Below are 21,070 nucleotides of genomic sequence, written 5' to 3' on the forward strand. Positions count from 1 at the left end.
GGGGGGTGGGGGTGGCGAACGTAAGTTGTTGAGCGGGGTGGGGGTTTGTATATCGCGATCGATCGCCAGTGGAGGGCGACATAGATATGGATCGGAGGTAAATAAACTAGATTTTTTTTTTCTCGCCGTGTGAAATCGGAAGTGTGGCGTGTGAAGACGGTCAAATGCGTGTGTCACACGCTCAATGCGTGAGACTTGAGAGCCCTGCTAATGCAGCTGGACGCAATATAAAACAAAGGAGTATGTACTACACATGAATCATTTCTCTGATATCAATCAGACAAGTTCACAGATAGAGAAGATGTAAGATCTCAAGAAACCTTGAACATATTAAGAGTTTTGCATCATTATATCTCTTCAGTAGTAGTTTATCCTGATTTGCGCATAACACAATCTCATAAACACATGGGAATGAATGATATTGCACCAGAGTTTCGATTACAGGTGTGTCTAACCTGTTAGGCTACAAACGGCTTCAGGTTGCCACACATTCATTGAGACTTTTACTGTAACTCTACATTTGAACTACTCCCATTTCAGCTTGCTCTACAAACTCGACTATGGAAAATCACCTGACAAGCTGCATGTCTGAAACCCCTTCTTTCCATCTGGGTTACCTTCAAGCCACATTTAACAGAAAACACACACACATCCTCTTTAGGGAATAAGATGTTTTTTTTATTGATTTTTATCAGTTTGGACAGACATGCTAGATCTCTGTACAATGTGAATGGAGAGGTAGCCCTGAATCAATCAGATTTGCTCCTCTGAGCTGAAACATTTACACTAGGTATGGTCTTACCCTTAAAGCAGGACCCAACTTGCACACAGACATGTTGCCAAGAACGGTGTGTAGTACTGTGCCAACAGAATATTAATGTAGTCACGTATTCACTGCTGTTTCATTACACACCTCATCAAGGAGAGACTATATACAGTACACATCCTGTTCATGCCAAATTATAAAGGAGATTAACTCTCTACAATAGATTTTGTTATTTGGTGGAATATCAAATAGGAGCAAAAGGTTAAAAGTAAAATGTAAACAAAATGTCACAAGGTGCTGAAGCAAAAGTTGAATAAATCAGCCAATGAATGTCTTCACACCCCAGTTCAGCCAATGAATGTCCTTACACCCCAGTTCAGCCAATGAATGTCTTTACACCCCAGTCTTCTGCGCTCAGTCTTAGCAACTCTACGCTCACCGCTAAGCTGTCGGGTCGGTACCTTTCAACAATCTGTGAAGGCACCGGAGAAGAAGACATGAGAACAGAGCTTCATGAACATGTACTACACAGTACGAGGTGGATCTGTGCTCTCACGCCGGCCGCGTGGTCCGAGGGCGCGTGGCGGTTCACAGTCGTTGCCTCTCGCGTGGGGGCGCGTGAGGAGAACTTGTCAGGACGTTCCTTCAGAATGTCTGCATGACCGTTTGCCCACTTTCTGCCATTCAGTAACAGTGGTAGTAGAAGGATGCCAGGCAGGCCGTTAGAAGCACACAAAGACACAAGGCAGAGACGCTCCAGTTAGGCAGCAGTCATCTCCACTAAAAGCAGTTATTTCCCAACCAGAGGCAGACCAGAACTCTTCATACAGCACAGACCAAGTCAAGTTACGGTAAAGGAGAGATTCTGCTCTCTGATGGGAAATGCGGTGTGAATCACAGGAAATTCACAGTGCCTTATGCAGGTTGTTCTCTGAGATAACATTCCCAAACTACATTTTCATTTTTATCAATTTTTAAAAATAATTTTCTTTAGTCAAGAACACTCTCCACTCTGGTATCCACGGTTACAGTGTGAGGACTTCAGTGGGGCCACACCTGTATTTGGCTTACTCTGGAACCAGGGACAAAACAGGACAGTTCCTCCCAGCATTCCGTCCTGTCTGGTACTGAGGGCAGCTATACAGATGATGTATCTGTACAGTGACCATCAAGATCTCCTCACAGAGATGACCACTACATCACTACAGGACATTCGATCGGACGGTAACCTTGAAACACGTACAGCTTTCTTTTAAAAGTGCGTTGAAGATAAGATTCACACCAAATAAACAGTGAATGCTACTGGCCAGCGCCTGACCTCATGGCCAGGATACTACAGCCGACTGGCCTAGAATATGCAGATGAGTGGACCACAGTGGTCCCCTGACACGCCTAAAACACGCCTACAACTCTGCATAATGCATAATGCTAACTCTTAGTAATCGACTAGCGTTATTCTTTTAGAATGACACATATTCTTCAATCTGAAAGCAAACGACAGGCTATATTTACAGTGGACCACATGATAAAGGCTACAGGTGCACAACTGGTTGCTGCTGTTCTGTACGTAGGTATAGGAATGTAAAAGTCCCATGATCCTTCAGTGATAGCAATCGCACTGCACTACAACAGTTACACACATCGCAGAAACGAGAGAGACATCGTGACCTGCTATATATGCCTTCATAACACCAGCTGACATTTAGAACCCAGCTAACCAATTCCCTGACTGAAAATATCACTAATTGGATGTGAGAATCACAGCACATGAGAGAAAGTCATGGAGGTGTGGATAGTAATGCACAAGCCAGGATGACCAGGCTTTGACAAAGGCTCGCAAATGTCTCAGACAGACATCGCCCCGCATGCCAGATCGCCAAAGTACACACAAAACGTAAAAAAGTGGTGTTTTGATACAGTGAAGCACGTACATGGACATAGTCAAATATGTGCACACATACACCAGCGGACAGAATCTATCAAAGCGACCAGCGTGAGGTCTGCATGCATGCTCGAGATCTCCCTCCGGCAGCTACGGCTCTGGCTCCTTATCAGCTGCAATCTTCCACCTTCTAGTAAAAGTTTTAAACCTCGTCTACTTCTTTTTTAGACCTTTTCCTTGAGTATACAAAAATACAAAACAAAAGAAAAAAAAACTACAATTCTAGTTTTTTTCAAAAAAGTATACACGTTTGGACTGTTGGATGTCTTTTCTGTTTCTTTTCAAATTTTTAAGACTTTTTTGGCAATTTCGTTAATAAAGTACACTATTTTACAACTGAAAATGATGTAACACTGTTTCCAACCTGTGATCCATGGGCAAATGGGAGTGCCAAATATCCAATCCTGAAAACTCAACTGGAAGCTAACCAATAGGAAGCAACACAACAAGCATGTGGTGTAAATGAAGTTGTCTGGATGGAGGCTATTAACAGGAACATCCCCCTTCAGTGGTCGTGGGCTCCTGCGGTTTGTCCAGCTTGATGTCAATCACTGTGGAACATCGTTAAGGAAGACACCTTCATTCATTACTGGCCAGAATAACCACAACAACAATAATGTATTTCATTACACATGATCTAGTTCACTTGTTTGTTTCATTTCATGTTCAGACATTATAATGGCCTAAAAAAAAAACCTAATATCTGAAGTATAATAAACAGGCTGTGAAAAATCAGACTGCAATAAATGACACCTCAGAGCACCAGAAACATCTTCCATTAAGTTATTCACCAGCAAGTTAGCAGATCATCTAAGCACGGACGTAATTTGGGGGACGGACGGGGGGGACATGTCCCCCCCCACTTTTTCAAAAGCCGGTTTTGATCCCCCCCAGTTTTTACGGTTAAAACCAAATATTTAAATAGCGACGAATCCATGTCCCCCCCCACTTTTGAAATCAAAATTACGTCCATGCATCTAAGGAATAGTGTCAAACAAAATTGTCTCTAATAGATGGATCATTGTTGACCCCTGGAGGCGGGATAAGTCTGAGCAGGATGAGGTGCTGCAGTGCTCCCTTTTGGACACTAGGAGGCATCCACGAGTCTAACATTTAACTGCATAGTCTGCAGTGGAAGAGACCAAAATGCATACAGACAGCACATGCCGCTTTGCTGACTGCTCATGTCATAGCAAGTCTGCCAGTGCTTCAGATCCCATCACACCTTCAGCACTGTGGAGCTAGGAGAGTGAGGCAGAGCCGTGTGGTTCTCTGTGAAGCCCGCTGAGATCCCTCAGGAGCTGCAGAGCAGTCGTGATGGGGAGGGAAGGCGATTGCAAACAGGAACAGCAGGTAGACGGAGATCACACTGACCAGGACGCAGAATGTTATCAGTGTAGTCAGGCTGGCAATAATTCAGTGCATTACTTTAATGAATAAGAGAGAGTGTGTGTGTGTGTTTGTGTGTGTTAGCATAATAGTCTGTGGGGACTGTAGGTGCGCATGCCAAATAGACAAGTGTTTGAAATCAACACCCCCCCTCCCCCCTCCCCACACACACACACACGCACGCACACACACACACACATAGAGGGAAAGACACGGACCATGTGCCACACTACAAGGCCTTGACACTGCACATTAATCACAGGCCAGAAAACTCAAGAGTGGAGCACCTGCTTCTACCTGCACACACACACACACACACACACACACACACACACACGCACACACGCACACACACGCACACACACGCACACACACGTACACACACGTACACACACAGCTCTCCAGAGAAGGCTTTTAAGAGTAGGGACATACCAAACTGACAGTGAAAAACTAGCAGCAACTAGCGGTGAGTGATGTGCTCCCTCCGTGAGTGGGTCGCCCCTCATCAGCTGTGTGTACTCACACTCGAACACACCAAGCACACTACAGCTGATAAATGACATGCATGTTCACTCAACACCTGTGCAGAGCTCTCCAGTTCCCAGGTGATGCAGTAGTCTGGGTGTAGTAATCTAAGAGCAATCTGCTGCCCCCTAGAGGTGAAGACTTCTTATAACGAGTATACCGAGGCATGAATGACTCCCGCTTCGGCAAGTACGCGTGGTTTTATTTTGGAACCTCAAAATACCACATAGGCTATCCTGGAGGAGAGCCATCCGAGCCTGGAAGACTCTCACCCCGAGTAAGGCGCCTTCACTCATAATGCCGCTTTGACGCCAGTCTTGAGGTTCACTGCTCTTATTATAAATTTCAATATAGGATTAGATGTCCCGACCAAATGCAGGACACGCCATTATCTAAGTGACAAGTAGACTCTGGTCTGGTGGTCAGAGCAGGTGTTTGCCACCTGTAGTATCTGCATCTGAGACCTGGGTGGAGTTCCTAATCTCCACCTTTTACACAGACAGTCTGGCCTTTTTGAAAAGACCTTTAAAGAACTGGTAATGTCCAACCTGTGGGACGGCAAGGTAACATCCACCCTGTGTGGAGTGTGCAGCAGGGGCGTTGCCTGGGTATGTAAAGATCCGGGGCTCAGCCCAATTATATATATAATGACTGTTGGTGACCTAAAGATAGTGAGCTTGTACTAAAGGACATGGACCAGGTATATTCCATTAGTAAATCCATTCCTCAATAAAGTATGCAAATCAGTATGTCAACAATGGATTTCATGCAACTGTGTAATAATGTAAACAATTCACTTGTTTCTAAATTGTTCTTTTACCTTTTATGACACACAAACAAATTATTGAAAGAAACATTAATAATTATTAGTGCTAAGGGGTCTACACAATTAATACTCTTTAAGAATTACTTATTATCTATCCTGTATGTTTTTGCACAGTCTTTCTTCTCCTAACCTGTTCTTTCTTTAGATCAGTCCAGTCCTGATCAGTTCATTTCAGGTCTCTCCACATTTCATATTTCCTCTCTCTCCACCCTCTCTTCTACCCTGTTAAATAGTAATTCAAGAAAGTATGCTTAAAATAAAGCTGGAAACAATATTTTAAATACAAAAGACTGTGCTAAAACAAACTACATCTGGCATTATTTTGCTAGTCTTCATACTAAAAACATGTGTATTTTATTAATAATGTGTTTATTAGACATTGTTTTCCAAACCACTTGTAGGCTATTGTCTTCTCCCATCTCCCATCTCCTCTCCTCTCCAGTTCTCTCCTCTTTCCTCTCCTGTTGTCTGCTCTCCTCTCCTGTTGTCTGCTCTCCTCTCCTGTTGTCTGCTCTCCTCTCCTGTTGTCTGCTCTCCTCTCCTGTTGTCTGCTCTCCTCTCCTGTTGTCTGCTCTCCTCTCCTGTTGTCTGCTCTCCTCTCCTGTTGTCTGTTCTCCTCTCCTGTTGTCTGTTGTCTGTTCTCCTGTTGTCTGTTCTCCTCTCCTGTTGTCTGTTCTCCTCTCCTGTTGTCTGTTCTCCTCTCCTGTTGTCTGTTCTCCTCTCCTGTTGTCTGTTCTCCTCTCCTGTTGTCTGCTCTCCTCTCTAGTCCTCTCTAACACTTCAAATTCCTCAGGTTGTTCTAAGTCACTTTGCTTTTCTCCCTCTTCTGTACTCCCTTTCTTGTCTGTGGTATTAGGAAATAAATTACACCACAATACTTGAGATTTGAACAAACTCTAACAAACCCTAACCCTCAACTATTAAAAGTAAATTATTTTTTGTGATATGCTGTGCTGTGTAAACTCAATAAAGGATTGTTTATTAGCTGATCAGCTGGCTCCAGTGGAAAACACACAATTTTAGGGCAGTGACCAGGGTTAAGAAACTGCTTTAAACTACCATCATAAAGTATTGTACTAAATTCTGGCTATCCACAACGTCTACCTTCTAGCTAACTAGTTAGCTAAATTGAATTTCATTCATTATAGCTTACAGTCCTACAATCCTAAATTATTAAACACAATTTGAAAATGAAATAGTTATTAGCTTATCAGGTACATCAGGGCACGTTGAACATACTAACTATAACTATAACTAGCTATAACATAACTAGCTATATAAGTTTTTTTTTCCCTCAAACCTTCACTACCTAAGCTACCTAGGTTAACTATCTATGTCGGTTAACTAACTAGGTTAGCTAACTAATTCCGAAGCTGACTAGTGACAAGCTGCATTTTATTAAGCACACAGTGGGTTTGATCTGTGTTTTGATTCGGAGACGTGTGTTTTTAACCAGCTATCAGATAGCTCCACAAACAATGTCATCACAGTTTACATAGTTCACTACCGTTACCTTTCTCCAAAATGTCATCACAGTTTACATAGTTACCTTTCTCCACAATGTCATCACAGCTTACATAGTTCACTACAGTTACCTTTCTCCACAATGTCATCACAGCTTACATAGTTCACTACCGTTACCTTTCTCCACAATGTCATCACAGTTTACATAGTTCACTACCGTTACCTTTCTCCACAATGTCATCACAGTTTACATAGTTCACTACCGTTACCTTTCTCCACAATGTCATCACAGTTTACATAGTTCACTACCGTTACCTTTCTCCACAATGTCATCACAGTTTACATAGTTAACTACCGTTACCTTTCTCCTTGAAAAAACGCCGTATATCCATTTTCATTCACCGTCAGCTACCTGCAACCTGCTGCCAAAAATGGCTAGAGCGCATGTGCGCTCCCCCACGGGGGTGGGGGTGGGCTCTCCTCCGCGCCCGCAAAACCAGCAAGCTGATTGGCTGTTTCTCCTGAAAGGCGGAACTTTATCCTTGAAGCGGCACTGTGATTGGCGTTAAGAGATTTCCTATTCTCACAGCAGCACTGGCCTCCTCATTAATAATACAGCTGAGCGAAAAGGTTCGGGGCTACTGGATAATCATTCGGGGCTGAAGCCCCGGAAGCCCACCCCAGGCGACGCCCCTGGTGTGCAGACAGTACGCGACAGCCAATATCTCTTGTGCTGCTTTACGGGAGCCTCAGCTAAAGCAGTAGTCTTTCATAAACAGCCCAGCAGGGGGCGATTGTGAAATAGGCTACAGCAGCACGCACACTGTGAATGAGCCTTTCCTGCATCGTGGAGAGTATGAGAGCTCCTATCTGACACCTCCCTACAAGAGAGAGGCCAGTCACATGGTGTAGGCTGCTGGAAAGTAGAATACGGAGAATGTCTGAGCACACAGACACACACACAGACACACACACACACACACACATAAACGTGCACACACACACACACACACACACACACACCACGTGTATGTGAAAATGGCTTGCACCTGCACACCTCTTACAACAGTAAGTGTCACCCAGAGACTTGAGATAGATGTGAAGCTGAATGCTGGTTTGCTGTTTGGATGATGAAGGGGCCATGTGAGGGGAGCTCCTTGTGCTGCCCCCTGGTGGCAGCTGGTGGGGAGGCCGGTGAGCCAGGCTGCCCACCCCACTCTCACTAAGGATACTGCCCTCTTTGCTTGCCTCCTGCATGCTCTCCATCCCGGGAAGCGCAGCGGCCACACGCCGAAAGAGCTGGAAAAGAGAAAGAGAAATGGACAGAGTTAGAGAGAGGGATAGAAAGAGAGAGAGGGGTTAGAGGGAGAGACAAAGCAAGAGAGTGATAGAGAGAGGAAGTTAGAGAAAGAGTGAGACAGAGAAAGAGAGAGAGGGATAGAGAAAGAGTGAATCTAAGAACAGGAACATTGTGACGCACTATAATTAGAGTCCTCAGTTTTGCTTTCATCATCAATGGGGCTGCAGTCAGTCATATCCTCATCAACACACACACACACACACACACACACACACACACACACACACACACACACACACTGCAATCCCCCTCCTCACCAACCCACCCAGCTTGGCTCTCCTGTCTGTAAGCATGTTACTCTATGGGTTTATATGGGCATAACCCATATAAAGTGATCCCGTCAGAGATCATGAGATAAAGGTTCTCAGTAACCCTAATCTTTCTCTATAAGTCATGGTATGATACCATCATAGATCAAGTGTGCCTTGAAAATCCTTACATGAACCATAGCTTTGTTTATTCTTTAGTTCTCTTTATGTAATTATTTTGCCGATTTGCCTTTTGGCCTATTGTCAATCTCAACAGAAGTTATAAACAATAACAAACAATAATGAACAAACTAATAAAATTCTTTTATTTTAAACACTTTCTGTGGGTTTATGATGTTCTTAAATCAGATGTTTATCAGCAAAGGGGATCAGAAGGGAAGTGTTTTTAGGTTTTTTGTCTCATCCATTCCTCATCAACAGAAACATAAATCCACACAGGCCATTTCTGATCCTGGCTCACTGCAACTGACTCTCAGTCGTCCACATTTCAGATAAGAGACAGACAGTTAAAAGCTCTCCAAGTTTTTAACCGGCATCTCTCAGAGAAGTAAAAGGCATTATGATGCAGAGAGGTCAGAGGTCTGAGGCTGGGCGGTGCCAGGTACCGGCTAGGCAAGCACGTCTACCACTTGTGCGTCTTCACTGCACTATCCCCACAGGACTGGGGAGGAATGCTGGGTAATCAATCAGGCTCTGTGTGATTGCCAGCAAACAGGCCAGTTAGCGCGTGCATCCACACCAGCCTCCTCCCTGCACCCCATCCATCACCCACGGCCCGGCGGGTCGTTAGGCAGACAGGCCTCTGGAAGGGGCCGAGTTTGTTTGCCACCCCCAGCCAATTGCTTCTGAAGGGGAAAAACAAAGAGGACCATAAAGCACGTTTTAATGTGGCCAGGACAAAGGCAAGATGACACCATCCATTTCAATTAGACAACACACACACACACACACACACACACACACACACACACACAATTTTTTATTTCTGAAATTAACATTGAAAAAAAAAGTTCATTCGCTTACTCATCTCTTATACCATTGCCTGTTTTTGCATAGTACATAATGCTAAATTAGAGTGTGTGTGTGTGTGTGTGTGTGTGTGTGTGTGTGTGTGAGAATCTAAGTCAAAATCTCACATCATCTCAATGACTTTCAGCACAGCACATCCAGCACATATGGACCCTGTTCGGCTCTGTCACCTTGCACTTCCTATTGGTCATTTGTTCAGGTGAATTTGGTGGTGTTCACATGCACACATAAGTAAGTAAATTTCTCTGTTAACTATAATGTCATTTAGCCCAATGAACAGGTGGTGTGACACCCTCTCAGCCATAACAAACAAACAAGAAGCCAGAAACAACAACAACAAAAACAACAATGCTGTCACCCCCCAAATTCTCCAAACAGAAACATTTCTCATTACATTCACATACAGTTCAAATGCCAAAGAGCATTTGGGCTCTACGAATACAACAGGCTCTGCTTGGTCATGTGACGCGCTGAGCAGATGTTGCTGATCAAAATGCTCTGCACTGAGTTTTGGCTTCCTTAAATTACAGAGAAGCATTTATCGGGACACAGTGGGCAAATTCTAACATGTACATTAGCCCATCCAAGAGTTTGAATAAATCGTGAAATATATACAGTATATGGAATAAATTGATCTAGTATTATTTTCAAATCAATTTAAAACAAGTGTATTTTGAAAAGTAATTGGTTTCTCTCATTTTAGCCTAACCTGTCATATATCAAATTGATGTGCATCTCACGATCATGATCTACTGGAAACTCATATTCGCTCCATGGGTAATAAATACATTTGTCTTTTTTTCTCTCCCAATTACATTCCATCAAGAGAACTTTGTGAATAATTGTTTTGTTGAGAGTGAATTTTTGTGGATTGATTTTGACACTGCAGAGCTGGAGAGAAGATCAGACTTTGCTGGACAACTGGAAATTCTTTTACGTCAGTGATGAATCTCATTAAAACCAACCAAACAAAGCAGCACCTTCCAGGTTCCATGTCATATCGTCCAAATTCCTTAATTCACATCATTTTCTTTTAGAAGCATCTAATCACAAAGGAACCTCAGCATGTCCAGTGTGGGACCCTGATCAAGAGACTCTTCAGATACACTGTAATCAAGACCTTCTTTAGTGGTGATCCAGACCCTCTTCACGAGCACTGTGATGTATTCTAGAAATTCTAAAACTACACAGGTGGCCGTGGACTGACGGTATCAATGCAATGACAGGTTAGGTGTACTGGGATTCTACGTGGAAATGTATCATGTATATTCAGTTTGTGGTACAATTTAAGCTTGTGCTAGCCCACACTCTACAACCTTCTACATACAGAGGGAGCCACAGTCTGTGTTTGAAGACAGACAGAGAAGGAGACAGACAGAAAGAGAGGCAGAGAGAGAAGGAGACAGACAGAGAGAGACAGAGAGAGAAGGAGACAGACAGAGAGAGAGGCAGAGAGAGAAGGAGACAGACAGAGAGAGAGACAGAGAGAGAGAAGGAGACAGAGAGAGAGAGAGAGACAGAGAGAGAAGGAGACAGACAGAGGGAAACCGGGACAGCAGAGTTGGGGCTATGTTCCCCATCCAGCTCTGTGATCAGTCTTCCTCACTCACGGTGACTGACAAACGAAGGCAGGAACACATCACCCCCCCCCCCCCCCCCCCCCCCAAAAAAAAAAAAGAAAACACCGCACCCTCGCGCCCACATCCGCACATCCCCGTCTCCCCAGGAGGCAGGTTTTAGAGGAGCTCACCTGTTTGACGTTGTAACCCGTTTTAGCGCTGGTCTCAATGAACATCACACTCAGCTCCTTGGCTCTCTGCTCACCTTCCTCGATCGTGATCTGCCTGCAGGAGGGACAGAGGAACCAAAACTTCAGCTCTCTGCTCTGGCTAGGCTTGATTTTAAATGGACTCTAGCATACAGCATATTCCGTATGTGACCTCCTAAAATATAAACTATAAAACATGGATTTATATTAGAAAATAACTAGGATCTCAATCAGCAAACATCTTTGAAAACAAAGATAAGAAAGATACAGCCAAATCAACTATACTACCAGCAGCACAAAAACTGACCATTAAACTAGCCGGTGTCACAGTAACAGTGAAATATCAGAGACAATGGAAAATCCCTCATCGTAGAGATGACAGCAGTGGCCATCCAGGTGAAGCATGGTTGATAAACATGGAGAGGGCTGCATGGCTCACCGTCACCAAGGCCACTTCAAGCCATGTGACAGTAATTAACTGATACTGGGACTGATTCGTTGCACAAAAGGCTGTCTCGTTAATTAAACTACATTTGTGTGACATACTCATGCATTAATCAATGTCTGAGGGCAGAGAGTGCGTGTGTGATAGGGAGGAGGGAAAGAGGGGGGACAACGACAGAGAGAGAGAGAGAAAGAGAGAGAAGAGCTAGAACATGAAGGGGGGGGGGGGGGGAACGTGAGGGAGAAGAGTGAGGCAGAGCACTGGGGTAGATATGACGTAACCAGGCAAGCTCCTTTGTTCCTGTCCAGGAAAAAACAGGGAGAGCGAAGATGTCCCTGACTGTCCCCAGCCCCCACGTCTCCCAACATGAGAGACCTCTGCTTCTCAGAACAAACACGCCTGTGGACACACTCAATTTAACCACTACAGAGATGTCAGATGTGAGCCCAGAAAACACAGGTCTCTCTCTTCTGCTTGCAGTTGCACTCAAATTCCAGGCCATTAGAGACGTGCAGTTCAGGGTGAATGCCAAGAAAGTTTCACCAGTGACTTAGGAAGGACTTTAACAATAGATTTCAGGTGTTTTAAGGGCTTACAGAACATAATGACCTATTTATCAGCTTTTCCTTCGAGTGGCAGCAGACTAAAGTGTCAGGAATGAAGTATGTACTAGTACGTGCTTGAGTTATAAAAGTGGAAATGAGAGCGATTTGAACAGAACTGAAAAACCAGTTTCAGCCTGGTATAAACAGACATAAGCACACTAGTCCCTTATTTGCATATAATATACATATGTCACCATTTACCCTCATGTACATTTTGTTAACCGGAAACTGTAATTCATGCAGAACTTTCACTGAGGCCATGACAGAAGACAAACATTTGTGTCTGTACACTTGCAGGACAATGACACGATTAATTAACCTATAAAGAACAAAGCCTACAGAATTCACATTTACGAGGCAATTGCGTTATGATTATAATAGCTAAATTACTCACCATGCATATGTACAGTTAATGAAATTTGGATTTTTCTATTTATATTGTAATTAGTAATATAATTGATGGTACGGATACTGAAATAACTGACAAACAAGAACTTTTTGGGTTGTAAAACATTTAATGCTTATATTTACAGAGAAGCTGATTAGAGTCTTGATCCTCTAGAATCTAGAGATCCTGCTCTAGATTAAACTGATAAAAATCTCAGTGAAATGTGGGTACATTCATTTTTATTTGAACCAATGTAATCTTGACGATTAATGGCTGTGTCTCTGCAGGAAGTACCACAGACAGTGCATTAGAACCCACTCAGTCATCCACCCATATGAGCACTGCTCTGATACAAGCTGTCCAATCACTGTGGTAACAAGGTCCAATCTGTTCGAGAGAACGTGGGTGTGTGGGTTGTGGCGGAAATGCACCATCAGCTACTGTGACGTCCTGCAAGCAGGCTTGTCCATAACGGAAGTACATGCTCTCCCCAGCCGAGGGTTAAACGTGGACGTCAGTGTCAGCTGTCTGTGTCAGTGTCCTCCCACCGTGCGTTTAAAGCCCGGCCGTAAAAACGTCATTTCTCTTGGTCAAGGTGACTGGGTTACTGAAATAGCTTCATTCACGCCTGACAAGGGATTTACTTTGATTCACTCATGTTTCAGCGTGAAAGGCACCCCATACTGCTGTACAACTGAATGTTTCTTAGCTCACTCTCCCTTTTTGCTCCTAACAAACATCTCTTATTCAGTACCGGTGTGAGCTGTTTCACTCACGGCAAGCAATCCGTACCCCTCCCTGGGGGATGAAAAAGGTGACAGCACCACACATGGTACCAATTAGGAGATGAGCCTGTCACCTCTCTAAGGGCCTCTGTCTTTCATTACGGTTAGAAGCCCTGTGGCTTTTATGGAGCCTGCTTGGCCCCGAGCTCTCCTTCTCTCCTCTCTTCAGCTCTGCGTACTAACGCAGCTCAGACCAGAGCCCACGTCTTCCACATTATGAAAGCTTTTGAAATCTTGGAACAGCCACAAGTCAGATATTTTTCGAAACTACAGCCAACAATAAATTGAGGATTGAGGAACAGGAGTCCGAGGATGAAATAAAGCACATGATGTGGGAGGAGGAGGGAGAGGGAGGGGCTGGCAGGACTGCTGATGGTACAAAATGTCTGCCTGCACCTCTTCGCTGCCTCTGTGAAGAGCAGCGTCCACATGGCATCAATATTTCATGCTGCTCCGCCTCAGACCTGGGCTCAAAGCAGCTGTGGGGTGATCAGGTTCACGCTCCCTCTCCTGACCGTGTCCCGTTGTGTCCTGCCTGTTTTCACTCCCGTAAAAATAAAAAAATAAATCAGGATCATGAGGCTCAACGATCCACACAGCACCGTGTGCTGCTGTAGCAGTCGGCGTTTTCTTCAGCGCCTGGGTAAAAATACAGATGTCAAATAGCGGTTGGACTGTCTGGACTGATGGTGTGGTGTTACATTTCCGCTGGATCTCTCTCCCGTTAGCTCAAGACCTGGAGGAGAAGGTAATCTCAGCCGGCATCAAGCAGGGGATCTGGAACAGGCAGACACCATCTGTTCCCTCTGAACAAGCAAACTTCCTACGCGCAAAGCCAGAACTAATCAAATATGTAGCCCATACTTGGACTTGGACTGCACGCACAGGCCTACAAACAAAAGCAACAATGACGGCTACTGATATCTCTGAATGCATAGATGCAGTTAATGACTACACAAAACCCTAGAATGCTGCTGGTGTCTAAATGCTTGGCAACTGGGTGGAGTCTGTATTTTTCCTGTGTGGATAGCCAGCAGTACAGGCCAGGTTGTTTACTGCAGTACATCCACCCATGAAGGCCGTGGTTCTCTGTAATGAAGTGCTGTTGATTCCTGTGACCAGTATGAGGTGAGGTGGGAGAGGTGAGACACCTGTGCAGACACACACCTCCCCTCCTCATCCTTATCCTCATCCTCCCTCCGACCTGATGGCCCCAACACGCAGGCTTATCTAACAGTCTCCTGCACAAAGAAGCACATAGCAGTGTTTACCGAGCAAGCGCTTCTCAGGAAAGCGCAGATAGAAGCAGTTTCCCTGCTATCCAGTGGATCAATCAGACACTGGGCCAGAGATGGAGGGGATTATAACAGAGAAGACAGAGAGAGAGAGACGAGGACAGAGTGAATCGGAGACAAGGACAGGGACTAGACACCCAACAGCCCAGTCTTTGCAAGCACAGTGATTTAGGTGTGAGCTAGACAGTAAATCACTGACTCTTTGGGGGGGTGCAGGGGGGGCATGAGGCAAATGTGATTAGTTCAGAACCACATACAGAGGGACCAAGCAGGCCCCTGTCACCAGCATGAGAAGAAGAACATTTCTGGCTAACGTTTCAGTGTTCTACAGCCAAATTTTTTTTTTCAAAGGAACAGAATGAAAATAGTTCCTGAAATGCACCTGTACCATATACACATCTAACCGTCTTCCCACTCAGCTAATGCGCAACCTCGTAAATGAAATCTTAGGAAACATCAGCGCTCAGGCGACAGCTGGGTCTGTGAGCGCGACCTGCTATGCTGTGGGGAGTTAGCCGTGTGCTAACCAGCTTCATTAGCATCGCATTACTCTCCTGAAGCAGCCACCTACACCTGCCACATTCCATCAGAGTTGTCGTGGAAACCAACCCAGCACTGCATTGATATTCCAGCCCACCGCAGAAGAGTCTTTACAGCTCTGCTCTCTTCCCATCACCATGGTGATCTATAAGAATACAACGTTTAAAGCTGACATTCTGCTTGGTTATGCTTAAGTACCAGAGTCAAGCTTAATGTCTGACAAAATTAGCTGATTCACCCCATTCACATCACCACAAAAGGAGATTCGGGGGCGACATCAACGAAGACATGGTCTTCTGAAGCGCTGCATATTTGGTGTTGATGAACTGTGTATGCTGGCTGTCTGGGGGCGGCAGAAAAGACATGCAGCATAGGTGCTGGGAAGTCTCAAGCTGCCAGGACGCTAGGAGACATCAGGACATCTTCTATGGCTGCACCGTCACACTGGTCAGAGCTGAAAGTCCACACTGACCCAGCCCTGGAAACTAGAAACCTCACGGTCTGCCCTTTCAAATCAGCTCCTGGTCCTACAGGCGTTGTGTGTGCAGAAAGAGCGTGTATCAGCTCTCAAGGGCCCGTGTTCAGCTCCCAGCACCCGGGCTCAGGAGGCAGGAGGCAATTGGAAGAAATGAACCTTTTTAAGCCTGTCGTTTTAATGCTTGTTCGTTTTGCATAAGCCCCGGATGTTTAAAATGTCTGCGGAACAGTGTGCACCAGGGCTAGATTCGGCCCTTTAATGAATTTGTACCGGCCCCCGAGGTCAACAAATCATGTTTGCCAAAATCATGATCGCCACCACCAGAGTGGCCACCAGGGGGCAGACGCACTCAAGACACGGCCATGTGACCTCTCTCAGTCTGCCTTCTGCTGCCCTCCCCTGCTCCTATATGCTGATTTAACGGCCAGAACCAGCGCCAGTATCAAATCCCCTGCCAGAATCTGAAATAATGATCTGAACCTCTTGGAAACCAGATGCCATTCTAGTCTATTGAACACCACACTCTTTCCATTCTGCAATACATGAATACTGCATACGAACCAAGTAGCATTGGCATATATGCAAAGATGACCGACTCCTTAACACTCATTTGCTAAGTGTCCTTGGTGTGCACAAATGTACAGAAAAACAAACCCAGGGTGTCTAGCTTTTCACATGAGGCTCTTTAGTGTTTTGTAGAGTCATGATGCATTGATCACCCTAGACACTACAGAACCCATAGTACATTTACATTTACATTTAGGGCATTTACCAGACGCTATTATCCACTGAATGCGTCTGTTCACTGAATGCATCCTAGACAGTCCTGGAGATAAGTCAGAATTCAAGATACCCTTGAACCAGACTGTTACTAAACTACACGAATCAATGCCATTACCTAGTATTTCAATTAAACAGGCTAACTTAAACAGGAATTGAAACTTATACCAAGAAGCACAAATAACCATAGACAGATAAACCAAGATTGAGGATTGTGGTGGAGATTGAAGACTGTGGTGGAGATTGTAGATTGTGGTGGAGATTGAGGCAATGAAACGTGAAATGTGCCATATTTGTCAACTGTGAATTTACACAATTTACCCCAATTGAAATTTGTCCTCCGCATTTACCCATCTGTGCAATTAGAACACAAACACACACTAGTGATTACTAGGGGGCTGTGGTGCACACATGCCCAGAGCGGTGGACAGCCCTAGCCCAGTTGGGGTTAGGTGTCTTGCTCAAGGGCACCTCAGTCATGGCCTCAGATCTGGGAATCGAACCCACGACCCTCCGGTCACAAGACCAGTTCCCTACCACAGGACCATGACTGCCCCCCTGGATTGTGGTGGAGTCTGCTGCTACATGCTGCCCTACATCCACACATCAGGGGTTCTTCTTCCAGTGGTTCTCTTAGCTTGCTTCTTCACGATGAGGCTGAGGAACCCAGGAGGCATCATTAGATAGAGGCCCAGCAAAACCGTAGGGAAAGGCAGGACTGACCTCTTATCAGCAAGATCTGTCTTATTGCCCACGAGCATGATGATCACGTCGCTGCCTCGCTCCGTTCTGACATCATCAATCCATTTGGAGGTCTGCTGGAATGAATTCACATCTGAGAAGAAGACGAACAAGTACAGAGAAAGAGAGACAAGGGAGGACTGGATTTAGCAGAGCTTTAAAACTCATGTTACTTACAGTTTCTCTCCATAATGGTGGCTAGAAGAAGACTACAGGAAGGATGAAAGTGAAATTACATTCTCTTGGTGATTAGATGTTGGATTACCCGATACCTCATCTCCACCAAAAGATGAAAACTGTGTTGTTCAAAAAAAATCATGACAGTTACTGCATTTTTCTTGTGGAAACTTAACCACAGATAGATGAGACTGTGTCACTGTAATATTAAGATCAAAGCCTCCATTTCATCCGAGATGGGAATTAACCGCCTTCCTTCTGTTTCAAGGTCAAACTTCCTCTCTGTCTCAGGGGTATTTAGCCTATAAAATGACACTTTGCTATTCCTCCCCCCCCAAGGCCACCATAAGAAAGCCACCATGTTGCACTGTGCATTAAAAACTCAACATACTGTAGTCTTCGATGACCATGGGAGGGATGTGGAGACAATAAACCTGTCATGCTTTTATTGGGTAGAATAAAAGCAAGCAGCTTGTTCCGGGCCTGAACCTACACGGCTCTTCTGTTTATGTCTGAACAAGGATGAAGATGCAGTGATGCTGTGTTGTCATAACAGCACGTCAGCAGCTGAACTCTGGAGCCGATTTGATTTAGTTAGAGGGGTTGAGATGAGTGGATCAGTCAGTTTGGTCTGATTTATTCATTTACTGCAGAGGATGTCATAGCAAGAACGTTTTGTTTACCATGTAGTGTTTCAGCAATTTGTGTGTGTGTGGGTGTGTATGCATGCGTGAATGTGTAAAAATGCCACTCACTCGTAATGTCATACACCACCACGGCCACGGTGGAGTCACGGATGTAGCTGGGAATGAGGCTCCTGAAGCGCTCCTGTCCTGCTGTGTCCCACAGCTGCAACCTCACCTGCAGCACCACCCACAAGGTAAACTCCATCAGACACAGGTCACAACACACACACACACCCACACACAATGGCCGGCAGTATATAAGACTTGACACAGAAGGTCTTAAGTTCTGTAAAATTCACATCCAGGTTGCACATTTTCATGCAGTATAACAGTATAACAATATAACAGATGTTTTATCTTTTTTATAGCAGATGGTTATAACAGACCTGCCTATATCATTTACATTACATAATGTCATGTATGTCATATAATATTACTTCCTATTCATGCATATCCTATTAAAACCAATTCATGTAAGAGTAAAGCAGAGGTTTCTTGGTCCTGTTTTTTCATGCAGACAGCTGAACTGATCAAGTGATCAAAAGTGTGCAGAGTGTGAAAGACTAAGTGATATGGGGAGTCTTACCGTCCTGTCCTCCAGATACATGGTTTTTGATAGAAAGTCTATTCCAATCGTCGCCTGCAAGAGAACAAGCAAACATCACTGCTGTAAGCAAAGACTAATACCATCACTCAGGCCAATTACACATGACACAGACATCATGAAGCCAAATTCTGAAAGAATTTCTTCTTCTGAAGACAGCACACACTTAGCAGCCCGTGAACATGGTTCTGGGCTCTGAAAAAATGTCAGAAACTGAAATCAACTGACATTTTCCATCGCCCGTCACTCTAATGAGGTGAATATCAGATGTGGGGGTGTCTCCACCCAGCAGTCTCCTTTAATGCTGCTGCAGAACACACACACACACACACACACACACACACACACACACACACACACACACACACACACACACACACACACACACACACACACACACACACACACACACACACACACACACACACACACACTGCAAATCACAGGCTGATCCAATCTGCGTGAATTTGATCACAGGAACTCTTAATGTGACTCAGTATTGTGCATGGCCCCCACGTGCCTGTATGTATGAGGGCTCCTGACGAGACTGTGTATGGTGTCCAGGGGGATCTCCTCCCAGACCTCCTGGACACTATGGGGCATTACTTGGTGGTATCAGATACACTGATATATAATGTTCTAGAGCTTCAACTGGATTCAGGTCTGGGGAACATGAGGTCCAGTTAATGTCACCAAAGCTTTGACCATCCAGGAACAACAGTACACAATAGGCACCAGCAGGAACCCACGGGCCACTGAATCAGTGTAAGACTAATATCACATTTAAACAAACAATTAGGCAGGTAATCATCCTTCCAAGACTGTTAGATTAATAATCATTTGTCAGATTAATAACCACTTATGTCCATGTCTGGACAGAGGGCAGTCCCTGTCTGTCTGGACCGGGCAAGGCTGTGAGAAAGGTCCATGAAGACTGACAGATCAGGACTCTAATCCCAGCCTGCAGGTGAGAATCTGAGGGTCTGTGGCATGACAATCTGAGCCATGCTCCAATAAGATAAACACTTCTCAAACACAAAGAGACAATAAAACAAACAACATGAGGTATACTGCACTGACTATCATGACCGTCACGCAACCCCTAAAGCACCACTCACACCAGCCAGAGTTCAGACCACTGCTTTAACCGTTTGTATTGTGTGTCGTGTGTAGTACTGCAAGTGTGTAGAGGTTAAACTCTAGCTTTCAAATCATGAGGAGTTCGAAATTCTTCAAGAACTCTAGTTGTGATATCATGCTTAGATCCTGTATGTATCTGTATGTGTACTGGGTTTGACGTCTGTTTAGTCCATTTAGGATAGCATGATGCTACATGCATAGTGGACATATTCGTGTGTGTGCGCATGTGTGTAGGTTTGTGTTTGTATATGTGATCGTGTATGTGTTCCTGGATGATCAGCTGGATGATCAGAAACATGGTCACGAATCAGTTTCTGTGGCAATGCCAACCACGATCCCCTTACTAAATCACACTATCACTCTATCCCTCCACTATCACTGTATCTCTCCACTCTATCCTTCTGCTATTTCACACGATCACTCTATCCCTCCATTCTATCACTCTATGCCTCCACTTTCACACTGTACCTCCATTCCATCACATTATCACTCTATCCTTCCATTCTATCACTCTACCCCTTCACTCTATCCCTCTATCTCTCCACTGAAACTTGGGACGCTATGATTTTTCCTAGTTGAACAGCAGCTATTTGTCTATGTATTCCACTTATCAGTGAGAGGTTTATGCTTACTGCTTCACAATCGGTTATAATGTATGATTTCTATAAGAGAAACAAGTATTGATCTCTTTGAAGAATGAGGAAATGAGAGACAGAGAAGGATGAGTGAGACAGAGTGAGCGAGAGAGAGAGAGAGAGATAGAGAGAAACAGAGGGAGACAGAGAAAGCGAGATAGAGACATAGAAAAAGAGAGACAGAAATCTGTTCTATCTCTTTAGCCTTGTGTGTTAAATATAGAATCCTGCACAGCAAGAGAGATGCTTGCATAAACGTATCTAGAACAAATTATTCATACATGTTTCAATAATTAAACAGCCCCGAGTGCAGCTGTGAGACCTACACTGTACCATCTCCTACACCCACTGCCCTGAAACCCCCCCTGAACACCCCCCCCCCCCCCCCACGCCTCCCAGGACTGGAAACAAGGACACTGGGAACAGGAGGGAA

General features: G+C 44.7%; 1 protein-coding gene and 1 long non-coding RNA gene across 2 annotated transcripts in view; both read right to left on the reverse strand.

Moving 5' to 3' along the window:
- Window positions 1-656: 656 nt before the first annotated feature.
- Window positions 657-21,070, reverse strand: part of rab6ba (RAB6B, member RAS oncogene family a) — a 55,730-nt gene continuing 35,316 nt past the window's right edge. The window contains exons 3-8 of the mRNA XM_077015128.1: window positions 18,845-18,898; window positions 18,328-18,433; window positions 17,378-17,489; window positions 11,321-11,414; window positions 8,145-8,211; window positions 657-3,259 (exon numbers count right to left, since the gene is read on the reverse strand). Coding sequence (XP_076871243.1) covers window positions 3,195-3,259; window positions 8,145-8,211; window positions 11,321-11,414; window positions 17,378-17,489; window positions 18,328-18,433; window positions 18,845-18,898 — 498 coding nt within the window. The 3' untranslated portion in view covers window positions 657-3,194. The remainder of the gene's footprint in view (window positions 3,260-8,144; window positions 8,212-11,320; window positions 11,415-17,377; window positions 17,490-18,327; window positions 18,434-18,844; window positions 18,899-21,070) is intronic.
- LOC143521792 (uncharacterized) lies at window positions 5,565-8,133 on the reverse strand. The gene is made up of 2 exons (XR_013132843.1): window positions 7,274-8,133; window positions 5,565-6,292 (listed from the first exon to the last, which is right to left on the reverse strand). It is a non-coding gene; the product is annotated as an uncharacterized LOC143521792 (long non-coding RNA).

The sequence above is a fragment of the Brachyhypopomus gauderio genome, chromosome 8 (assembly GCF_052324685.1).
Source record: "Brachyhypopomus gauderio isolate BG-103 chromosome 8, BGAUD_0.2, whole genome shotgun sequence".
Lineage (NCBI taxonomy): Eukaryota > Metazoa > Chordata > Actinopteri > Gymnotiformes > Hypopomidae > Brachyhypopomus > Brachyhypopomus gauderio.